We start from the raw sequence: 12,050 nt of genomic DNA, 5'->3' as shown, positions 1-12,050 counted from the left end.
AATATAACAGGAAGTGAGAGAAATCTGCCCCTAACAAGAGAAATTCACTCCTGGAAGGGTTATCATAGGAAAAATGTGTCTCCACTGAAACTTTCTCACCAATCCTTGTTTCCACAATAATCCAATTTTTTCAAAATCCAACTATCACAGAGAGAGAAAGTGAGATGAAATTTTCTGACCAAGGGCACATACAGCAAAACACCACAAAGGTGTTAACCCGTCCCTATGCTATCCAAAATGTGTTTGTATGTGTGTATAATTTGGCTGGAGTTACACTTACCTTGCTCGTAACTTGGGGACTGTCTGTAAACACACATACACACACACCTTTTAGATCTGCTATGTTGATATTATGCTGTATAGTTGCTTTTGTTGCTTTCCACATTTTGCATTCACATTGTAGTAAGGTAAGGTAAAGGTTTTCCCCTGACATTAAGTCCAGTCATGTCTGACTCTGAGGGTTGGTGCTCATCTCCATTTCTAAGCCGAAGAGCCAGCGTTGTCCGTAGACACCTCCAAGGTCATGTGCCCGGCATGACTTCATGGAGCGCCGTTACCTTCCCGCTGGATTGGTACCTATTTATCTACTCACATTGGCATGTTTTCGAACTGCTAGGTTGGCAGAAGCTGGAGCTAACAGCGGCCGCTCCTGCCGCTCCCATGGTTTGAGCCTGGGACCTTTCGGTCTTCAGCTCACTCCGCCACCGGGGCTCCTTGTACTTTACTGTACTGTACTGTACTTTAGTCAAGTTTTTTTTGTTGCAGATCTCCCAGAGCTTTTGTATGTGGAAAAAAAATACATTCTATTGAATTGTTACATCATGGGTAACAATTCAGTACAATACTTCCCATTCTTTTTTTTGTCTGTAGCTTGAACCCATGCAATCAGGTGTTCAAAATAAAGTGTTTTATTGGGCAGCACAAGTTTTAATAACATTTATGCTTAAAAGGACAGTTATTTAAATGTCACCAGCATCTTATCTTTCTGATAGTGTTGCCTAGATATGCCTAGGGCAGCAAATCAATAATGTTAGTGATCTATACTAGTAAAGAGGCAGAGGGCTGTTTGCACATTTTTGGCATGCAGTCACAGCCTTCACACTCAGAAACTTGGTTATGTATACTATGACTTAAATGTAGTTCTAGTTAAACCTGTTTTTGGTAGGATTGAATCAGCCATTTTGCTAATGACTGTACTGAGTTTAAGCATAGCATTTTTACTTGCTTTGAAAGGAACTACGTGGTGCTAGTATGTGGTTCTCCTTTTTGAGAGATGGTTAGAAATATATATTTACCTATTTGTTATTGTTATTGCTGTTGTGTGTCGTTAGACAATTTCTGACTTTTAAAAATCCTAAGGAGAACCCACCAGGGGGATTTTTTAGCAAAATTTGTTGAGAGGAGGTTTGTCATTGCTTTTCCCTAAGCCTGAAAGAGAGCAACTTGCCTAAGGTTACCCAGTGGTTTTCTATGTTAGAGTGAGAATTAAACTCTGGTCTCTCATTGTCCCTAGTCCAAGCACTCAGACTACTATGAAACACTTCCTTATTTATTTAGCAGAACTGCCCAATAACCATAGTTTCCTTAGAGAGAAATAAATAAAAATAATTTTCATTCTGGGAGTTCCAATTACTAGAAACACTGGCAGACCAATAAAGCTTGTGAAATGTTCTTAAGTTGCTTATCTCCAAATTGTCAGTAAGTACCCATCCAGAAACCAGAGTACTCTTGCCGATAGTGAAAATTTCAACACATGTCAGTGTTACAAGATTCTGGCTTGCAGGTGACATTTAATTTGGCAGATTTCCTGGATGGTAATGCTTGTACTTTAGGGCATTTGCTGAGGCAGCAGCTGGCAACTATCAACTAACCCACATCTGGAAATTTCTACCTTTCAGTTCTCCTTTTAGTCCTTTTTAAATGTATGCACAAACTTTTGAAAAGTGTCTGTTTTTAGAGGAGTTTTTGCCCAATGTAGTCACTTTGGATTTGTAACTGTGATAGAGACTGCATGGCAGTAGATATCCAGTTCAAAATTGATTCTTCAAGTGGAAAAAACCAGGCCTCTTACATAAGACTTAAAAAATTCACAAGGCTTATTGCTGGAGATAATGCTATAACTTGGTCATAGAATTAGTCATTCAGTTTTCTTTCAAGGGTAAAATACTTTGGGGAGTATACAGCACTTGAAGGTATTGTAAGAGGAAAATTTTCAGTGTTGCTGCTGCTCCTAAGTTAAATGCTTTGCATGGTTCATCTCATACAATTTCTTGTGAGTTAAGTGGAGCTTACTTTCAGTTAAAAGCATATAGGATAGCTTCTGTGTCCTGATATTTTTTAAAGAGAAAGTAGGAACAGGAACTAGGGAACTATAATTTTAATATGGTGTTATAACCCTCCTGTAAATACTTTAGATATGTGTATACATTTTTTAAACTAATGAAATTAACTTTGACCAAGAGGCTCAATCCAGTTGTTAGTGCTAAATGCAATAGAATCTTTGAATCAGTGGGTTACTGGTATACAGATTTTGACTTCACAAGTCCCATTAAATGTACATTGAATGTACTATTCATTGAGTCTGGTTAGAGCTAACAAATTGATTTAGTTCAGTAGATTTCACAAAAAGCACAGCTGAAAAAGTATGCCTGATATTTTCTTGCCTTTTATATGTGAAACATCAATTGTTTTTAATTATTACATGTTGTTGAACTTGGAGCTCACTGCTCTGTAGAAGCTATTTAAGGTACATTTCACTATTTTTGTTATTTAGAGAGTAGACTTTTATTCCAAATACAAGCAAAATAGGGAACAATGCTGACATGCGACTTGTGTGATAAAGTTTTCTTTATTCATATGCTAAGGATTTATTTATATTCCTCCACAAAATATGTAAATATGGTTGGTGTATGCATAGAATTGGTTCCAGGATAATAAAAACCATATATGCTCAAGTCTTTATTAAAAATTATATAGGGCAGCAGCTGCCAGATGTACCACATTCCTCAAACTCCCACACCTTCAGGAAGCACTTTAGCCTCCTGCTTCTGCATTTGAGGTGCAAAGCAGCAGTGGTGGGTGAGTTTCCCAAAGGTAGGAGAGTCCAAACAATAAATCGCTCCTGGCAGCAGGGGCTTATTGTTATCTCTACTGCTGCTCTACATCATTGTTAATGTGGACTTAAAAGCCTATCCTCACATTCATAGTGCTCTTTGTAAGCCTTTTGTGGTTTGCAGAAAGACTGTGAATGTGAGACTTATAAGCCCCTGTTATAAATGGTATAGGGAAAAATGGAGACAGTGGCAAGCCCCACCAGCTGCCCACTTCTGTCTTGCGAAGGAAATCCACTACCTCAAATGCAAAAGCATGTGGCTGGTATGTTTCCTGCTGTGGATTTAAATGTTCAGTATTATGTATATTTGAATCCATGTTGGGTTGCATTTACAATTCTTGAGCCTGCAGATATAGTGGTCCCCCTGTAATTCTATCTGATGTGACAAAATGTAGGGTAATTAAAAAAGAACATAGTAATGGAAACAAATCTGGACAAAATGTTTAAAATATACGTATGCAACAGATTTAAGGGAAAATTGGCTAAAAATGTTACATCGCTGGCACATTACACCTAAAATATTAAGGATGATGTATAAAAATGCTGATAATAAATATTGGAAATGTAAATCACAGGAAGGCTCATACTACCACATGTGAAAAAACAGAGATTATTGGAAAATGGAACATAATGAATGTAAAAAAAGTTAAAAATTGATTTCCCATTGAAACCTGAACTCTACCTTTTAGGAATGTTTGATTGGGAACTCTAATATTGACGAACTGTTTACTTTTTGTGCAACAGCGGCTAGAATGGTTTTTGCCAAATTCTGGAAACAAGAACTAATTCCTACTAAGGCACAATGGATAGACAAGATTATGGAGATAAAGAATATGGACAAACTGACTTTTTTTTGTTAAAGAAGAACAATGAAAAGGGAATGAAAATGACAGACTGGACAGTTTTTGAGGACTATATAAACAAGGAGAAGAAATAATGTTAAACATGAATGATTTATTTATTATATGGAGAAAAAAATTACTTTATTTTTGGATTCACAGTGATAAGAGTTTATCAAAGGGCAAAAGGAGGAAGAACGGAAGTCAAACTTCTTTTTCTTTTCTTTCCCCTCTTTTTTCACATCTTCTTCTTCTTCTTCCTTTTTCCCTTTTTTCTTCTTATAACATCACATAATATTGTATTGTTTACTGTATCTTATGTTATTGTTTTTTCTATGTTGCTTTTATCTAAAACTTAATAAAATTATTATTTAAAAAAACATAGCAACGAGGAGTGTTATTCTACTCTTAAGTTGCTTGATTATTCAGTTTATCACAATGAGGAAGAAAAGGAAACTTAGGGCAGTTCTTCTTGGACATATCACCACCCAAATGTCTTCGTGTATGAAATCTGGGCAGTATTTTTAATTAATATGCCCTGAAGCAATCTTTGTTTGATTTTCTCTCCACCAGTATGTGTGTATATTGTGGTAGTGGCTTGCAAGTACAGAATGTTTTTGCACATTTAAAAAAAGATAAGGTAAGGGTTTTCCCTGACATTAAGTGCTCATCTCCATTTCTAAGCCGAAGAGCTGGCGTTGTCCATAGACACCTCCAAGGTCATGTGGCCGGCATGACTGCATGGAGCGCCGTTAAAAAAAAGATAGCCACTGATTTAGGCCCAGCTCACCTTCAGATGATGATTTTCATAGTGAAACCACAATGGAGTTTACTCCTTTGTTTTGTATTTCACACAATTTGTACAGCTTAATTTATTGAAAATGGATGTTGATTTTCCATGAAAATAAGAGGTATTGACTGTTAGTGATGTATCCTGAGGTATATTTTATTCTATCTAAATAAATAAACGCATGCACAATTTCTCTGATTTGTAATGTCTTAAAGTCAACAGGTATACGTTCATTCAGAAAATGTTTTTCAAAATTGTCCTAGTATTTTATGTTTAGTTCTAATATAATAATAATAATATAAATTATAATTGCCTGTTAATAGTATTTTTTCTTTCAGTTCCATACTGTTGAATATATATTTTAAAACTGAAATTATTCTGATTACAAAGATTACAGGCAGAAGTTATACTGATCTGTTTCATGCATTCTCATGCAAGTTCTGTGTTTGATCTTTTTTGCTCCAAATGTCAGTCTTTTATGCCATGACAATTTCTATTGTCTAACTTCCTCCAAAATCATTAAAATTCTTAATAGATAATCCGTGTCCAGTCGCCGGAAGGAGTGAAACGTATCACAGCAACAAAACGGGAGACTGCAGCAACATTCCTGAAAAAGGTACTCTTGTTTGGTATAAACTTTGGTGTGCTGTTGGTCATTGCCATTCCCTATATCTGCTTGTTCGGATTTGGTTGGATTTGCACAGCAGCTTTCTGTGATGATGGTTTAACATAATTGGAAGAGAGTTAAGGTGGCTTTGCAAATCAGCATACATTTGTCAGGATGTTAATCTCTCCCAAATTAAACATAAACGCTGTTTTGTTATAAACCCACATTTGACATCTTCATCCAGGCCTAACCCCTACTGACATGTCACAGCTGCTGTTTCTGTCAAGTTATTTTAAACCTTTGGTGGTGACAGGTAAAGTGTGATGGTTCAGTACACCTTGGCACTCACAAACTACAAGGAATGTGGTAGAGTTTCCATGCTGGTTGTTTTTAAAAGGGCTAATAGGTTATTATGGTTGGTGATAACCCAGTAAATGTTTTTAGTAGAAAGTGGTGATGTATTTCTAGTTCATACCTCTGCCTTAGTTGATATGCAAAACCAGCTATCTCCAGGCTTCAGTACTAAACCTATATAGTAGGGATTGAGTCATATTGAATTCAGTGAAACCTGTATCTCAGTAAGTGTTATTTAAGCTGGATCTGTGCACTTTAAAAAAATTGCCATAACATGCCACATTAAAACAAATTGGCAGTAGTTCTGATTTTAAATTTTATGCTAAAATAAAATTAAGTCTTAAATTAAACTTTAAAAAACAGTTCCAAAATCACAGTATAGGCACAACCTAAAACTGTAATGGAACTGAAGGAAATACAGAATTCACTTACTGACTTGCTCTGCATCAAAATTCCAATGGTAGCCTTCCAGTTGACTGATATCCATAAATGCACATGCCATCTTGCCACTGGCAACTACTTTGTTGCTGCTGCTGCTGCCCTGATCATAGAAAAATTGCAAAATATCTGTCCAGCTTCCCTGCCTAGGAATGTGTGGAAATTCTCCTCCATTCACATTGGGGTACAAGAGAATGGTAGTCATTCACACAAAGTTTCATTTTCAACTAGAAGAATATTCTAATTATGAACATTATATGCATTTTGGGGCTTCAAGAGAAAATAATTTTCTCTCTCAGTCTATATATTACTAAACAACTGGTGGTGTTCTCTCGTCTCCTTTTAGCAATCGGGAATGAGTTGAAATATTTTAATGACTATTTCCACATTTTCTTGTGGGATCTTGATATTTTTAGCGGTGAATTTGTTTAATCGGGTTAAAGCAACCTCATCATGATGTTGTGTACTTCTCGCTTCTAGAGTGTGAATAGCTTAACCGTTAATTATTTTAAAGTCTAATTTAGGATTGTTGTTTAATTTCTAAGATCAACCTGTTCAATATGTGGTGTCTTTATGTGTACTGCTGTCTTATAGATTTTTTGAGCATGTATTTCTGAACCATTGGCACTTAGTCATTAATTACTCTTCATAAACTACCTAAATAAATACTTTATTTATGACTACCCTCTCTATCCTAGGGGATCTACAGCTGAAATTTCATATATTCATTTATGTATAGTTTTATTGCATATATCTTCTCATTTTCCTGCAGCACAGATTCCAGATATTATCTTATTTCTTCCTTATTCCTAGGTTGCAAAAGAATTTGGTTTCAGAAATAATGGATTTTCAGTATATATCAATAGAAACAGGACTGGTGAGATTACGTCATCTCCCAATAAATCCCTCAATTTATTAAAAATAAAGTAAGTATTTGGTAAAAGATGTTGAAATGCTGCTCGATTAAAGTAAGTTTTGCATTTTCTTAGAAGGCCTGCATAATATTTCTCTAGCATGTCTGATAATTAAGAAGCTACTACAGTGTACTCTACTCATAGTCTTTCATAGTTAAGCCTATGGGTAGCTGAAGTAATTTAGTATGTGATACTACAGAAATTTGAGTTACTACTTAGTAACCTGTTATAATAGGTTACAACTTGTTTATGTGCAAAGAGATAGAATTGCTGAGAAAGTGTTAATTCCTTTTTTTAAGAGAAGGAAATTGGGATTCTTGACCAAAGTAATGGACTTGAAGAGCAGCTTAATTTTTTATAGTTAATTTATACTTTTTAGCTATGCGCATTCTCAGGCCTGCCTCAGAATTATGTTATCATTCATATATTCCTGAAGGAAAAATCGAGTGCTCAGGATGCAGCTGCATGTGTGTGTTATCTATGGTGTTCCTAGGTTTACAGTATACTGTTTTAAACTTACTTTTGCTGGTTGAATACAGCTCTGTTTTAAAAGGTATTTTGTAGATTTATCATTTTATATATTTAGATAAGTTGATTTGGAAATTATTAGATAAGCAGGATAAGAATAACCATCTTCAAATAACAATTGGTATATAATGTAGACTTTTATTTATTTAATAATTTTATGGGTATACTTCAGCATAATTTCCCCATGTGTCTTACTGTTTAAAAAATGAGACACTTTTTAACAAGACGAATAAAACAAACAGAAATAGTAGTAGCTATGCAAAAAAACATTAACCTTCAAAAATGCCAAAATACCTGGATGCAAGACAACGTCTTCATATGAGTGGTCGGGAAAGCCATTGGAATGAGTAGTAAGCAAATGTTCAGGATGAGTTTTGCAAAAGCAAAGTGCCATAATGACTTAAAGGACCCCTTTTCGTCACTTTCAGTTCAGATGATTGCAGAGTCTCTCTCTCTCTCTCCCCCCCCCCCCTTGCAGATGTACGTAGTAAACGATGTGTCCCTCAAGTATCCAAGTCTCAAGCTGTTTAGGGTTTTACTAATAATGAACAACATTTTGACTTGTGCTTAGGAATGTATTTGGCAACTAATGTAGCCATCTAAGGAATAGGGTCTCTGTTAATACCTAATAGTTGCATTTTTGTGCCAGCTGAAGTTTCTGAAAAGTCTCCAGAGGCGGCTAGACACACAGTGCATGATTATAGTCCAGTCTAGAGTTTGCAGAAGGATGAATCACTATGCCCCCGCTGTGTCTGTGTAGAATGAGGTGCAGCTGATGTACTGGCCTCATTTGGCGAAATGCACCGATGTATTCCAGATGCCACTTGGGCTTTCAGTGACAGTGCTGGATTTATCATAACTCCCCAGTTGCCAACCCTGTTCTTTGTAAGGGATTGGGAGAAGCATCCTCCTGATCAGATGAATCTACTATCAATGGAACCTCTATCTTGTTTGCAGAATAACAGCTTATGTATTTCTCTTTAAACTTTATATTTGATCATGGAGCTTCCCTCCTGTCTAATCCTTCAGTATGTTTTTCAGAATGAAGGATGAGCTGTCTTTAAAGTTCTTGGTTGTGACTTTGGGTTCAGATGCTTGTTTTGCCATGGTTTTCCTAACTTTGGGGAACTGCGTGAACTACTTTAGCTGTGGTTTACAATAACATTTCTATCCTACAAAGTGTGTGCCATGTTGTGAAATTACTATACCTGATAAATAATAATAATATCTTTATATATAGCTTTTCTCCCTCATGGGCCCCAAAGCAGCTTGCAATATATTAAAATCACATAAACAACAATCAGAATACATCAATAATGAATATAAGCATCATAAAATAGGTAAATAAGAAATAACTACAATGTACATTCTCATTCACGTGGCATCATATCGAGATGTATATTGTACTTTGTTCCAGTCCATAATGTATGATACTTCCTGTCACTCCTGATTAATTTTCTTCACTAAAAGCATGTCTAAACAAGGAAGGCTTTTAGTTGGTTCTCAAAAGAAGAAAGGGAGGCAGCTATTTTAACTTATTTTGGTAGGGTGTTCCACAGGGTAGGAGCGGCCACCGCGAATGTCCTCTCCCTTGCCGATGTCAGTTCCATTTGCGACAGTGGTGAAAGTGAGAGTAAGGCCTCTTAAAGAGTGGGCCGGTTGGTATGAAGAGATGCGGTCAATATGTTAGACCTGAACTGTTTAGGGCTTTAAAGGTCAAAACCTTGAATTGGGCTTGGAAACAAAGTGGAAGAACTTCACTCCTTTCCCTACACATCCTTGTAAAACTATTTTGGAGGATTGGGGTATCTCCCAGAACAGGTGGGAGGTAGCATAGGGTGCCAACAGAAGAAGGCAGTATCAGCAAAAGTTGCCCCTTCTCTCCTCACTTCCAGTCTCTTTTGTGAGTGAAACAGACAAATGATACTACGGATAATGAGATGTGATAACTGTTGTAGAATTAGCCTGCCAACTCTATTTAGCTCACATAAGTATTTCTTAGTTGAATACTAAGATGCTTAGATGTAGTAATATCCTATGAAAATGTTGTTCATTCTGTAACACTTCTCACATATTCATGTCTTTCCCTGTAGGCATGGAGATATGTTGTTTCTCTTTCCCTCACATCCACCCGGTTGTTCTTCTGAGAACATGGATGTCTCAAGTTCTCAAGGAGTGCGCCAAATAGGTGTTCCACAGGTGGTAGAGGATGAAATTGACCAGTACCTAATGAAACAAGATGGAAGGATTTACAGAAATAGAGACCAGCAACTGTAAATATCATTGAACTTTCTATCTAGCATTTGAAAATTGTTCTATGTGGATTATCAAAGATCTCCCTGTCATCTCATGTTTATGTCCCATCTCTTTACTTCCCACCTCAAAATTAAGTAAAAACTTAAATAATTTAATTCTTTGTTGATCATTTTTCAGTATTCAGTATTCAAACTAGGGGAAAACGAATCATAGAAAAGGATGGTAATAGAATATATCTTGATATGCTATGTGTTTCAAAGTGCCCTGGTAAGGGGTGGAATTTTGAGAAGGAGAGAATTGCTTCGTTGACTTTCAGCACAGAGAGTGAGCAGACTGCTAGAAATTGCCATATAAAGGGCACTCTTCCTCAGAACCATTGTGATAGAACCTCCACCTTCGTTTTTGTGTAGCCCAAGCTGTAAAATAGCAATTTATAATCACAAATGCTATGTGATTGGGGACTAATAAACACAGAGTCATTTGCTCAGTATTCTAAATGCTTTTGATACATCCAATCCTTGTTCCACAAGAATTTTTTTTTATCTCTAATTGCTATTGAAGAGATCTTATTGACTTTGACAGTTATTTGGTCTTGATTTATTTATGTCTTTGTAGAATCAAGTAGTAACCTGAAATATATTTGGCACTGCCAATGGCTTTAAGTATAGTTTAAGTATAGGTTGCGTAATGTGTTAAGTCATCCATTTCTTTCCATGTAGTATATTAACAGCAAGACTGTAGAGTTAGTACACAAAACCTTTGACTTCAGTGCTTATGTTTTTCTCCTGTCTGATTTCAGCTCCTTCATAAATGGCAAATTTTAATTAACAAATTGACAGTAGTCAAATGGTAGCACAAGGCATTTCCTATCACCATATGAATCACCAGCCTGCCTAGATTGTCAAAATATAAAATGTATTTATTTGATTGAAGTTTCTGAACCAGAAAACTTTGCCCAATTTCTTTGAATGTAAATATGCAACAGATGGGCATTTAGTATTTTATTTTATTTTAAAATTGTACATTTTTCTAATTCTACCCAAATTTGTTTATTACCCTGATTCCAGCTCCGCAGGCCTGCTTGGTTGAGTTCTTAGGGCCAGGGGCCAGGATATTTCGTCTTTTGACTTATAGTCAAAAAAATTCTGGAGCACAAAGGATTTTAAATGAGTTCTTGATATGTAACAAGCCTAAATGGCTGTAGGAACATGCAAGGGAAACTCTCAGTTTAGCCAAAGGTCCAGTTAACCTAGAAAAGCAAAGGGTGTCATTACAAATCTAACTTATATTATTAATATACAGAGCTGCTCATTTATAGTTTCAGCATTGTCATTGTTTCCCAAACCTTTGAGGACAGGTGTGTATGTGAATGGAGGGAGAGTGGATATTTGTGAGTTCATGACTAGCGAGGGCCTGACCCTTTGGGGGCTTGTGAAGTGTAAAATCACTTCAGGAAATTAGGAAGTTTTAGTATCCCAACAGACTAGAGATTGGTTGTTGCTATCTTCTTCAAGCACTATATCAATGCTAATATAATACAGGCGGACAAAAAAGAGCATATACCTGGATATCAGAACTATTGGGTCCTAGCAATAAGCCCCAGTTACGGCTCAAAATGTTTGTAAAAAAGAAGTAATGCTTCTTTCCTGGACGTGGTGTTGCCCCTTCAGCTGCTGTTTCCTCACAATTAATGCCTGCCTTGTATCTTCTTTGAAAGTATCAGTGAGTCCTGAACTTGATAAGAATTATTTGGGGATGAATGGATTCTCACCAGTTAAAGACAGAAATAATGAGCAGATTGAGTGAAAGACTGATGGATCATTCATAATTCATATTAGGTTCCCAGGACCAGTTACCCAATATCCCAAATGTTCATGTTTTAAGAGTATGGATTTTCTGGTAGGCCTTCGTGCTTTTTTAAAAGAGCAATTTCAGATGTCCTATATGCAAAGCACAGAAAACAGTACAGATCAATAATGTAAAGGTTGCATGAATTTATGCCTGCAGAGACAGTGGAAGGAGTTGTATTAAAGAAGCTGTAGAAGCCAAATCCAGACGATGGAGCAGCATGATTCCAGAGTCCTTGCCCCTGTCTATTTTTTCATACAAATGTTCATATCTGTTCTTAATCCTTTTTTGAATTGAAATAGCTTCATGTCTGCAGAAATGTTTCAAGTTTCAATATTTTTCATGCAAAACTCCCATCTCACAG

At 36.3% G+C, this 12,050-nt stretch overlaps 1 protein-coding gene across 2 annotated transcripts in view; it reads left to right on the top strand.

The window, feature by feature from the left end:
• The window catches only part of nploc4 (NPL4 homolog, ubiquitin recognition factor), a 68,040-nt gene that overhangs the window by 7,393 nt on the left and 48,597 nt on the right, over window positions 1-12,050 (top strand). For both annotated transcript variants that reach the window (XM_062970829.1, XM_003217039.4), the window contains exons 2-4: window positions 5,277-5,357; window positions 6,954-7,066; window positions 9,676-9,855. In XM_062970829.1, the coding sequence (XP_062826899.1) occupies window positions 5,277-5,357; window positions 6,954-7,066; window positions 9,676-9,855 (374 nt within the window). The remainder of the gene's footprint in view (window positions 1-5,276; window positions 5,358-6,953; window positions 7,067-9,675; window positions 9,856-12,050) is intronic.

The sequence above is a fragment of the Anolis carolinensis genome, chromosome 2 (genome assembly GCF_035594765.1).
Source record: "Anolis carolinensis isolate JA03-04 chromosome 2, rAnoCar3.1.pri, whole genome shotgun sequence".
Classification (NCBI taxonomy): Eukaryota; Metazoa; Chordata; class Lepidosauria; order Squamata; family Dactyloidae; genus Anolis; species Anolis carolinensis.
This window is presented reverse-complemented; position numbering and strand designations above follow the sequence as displayed.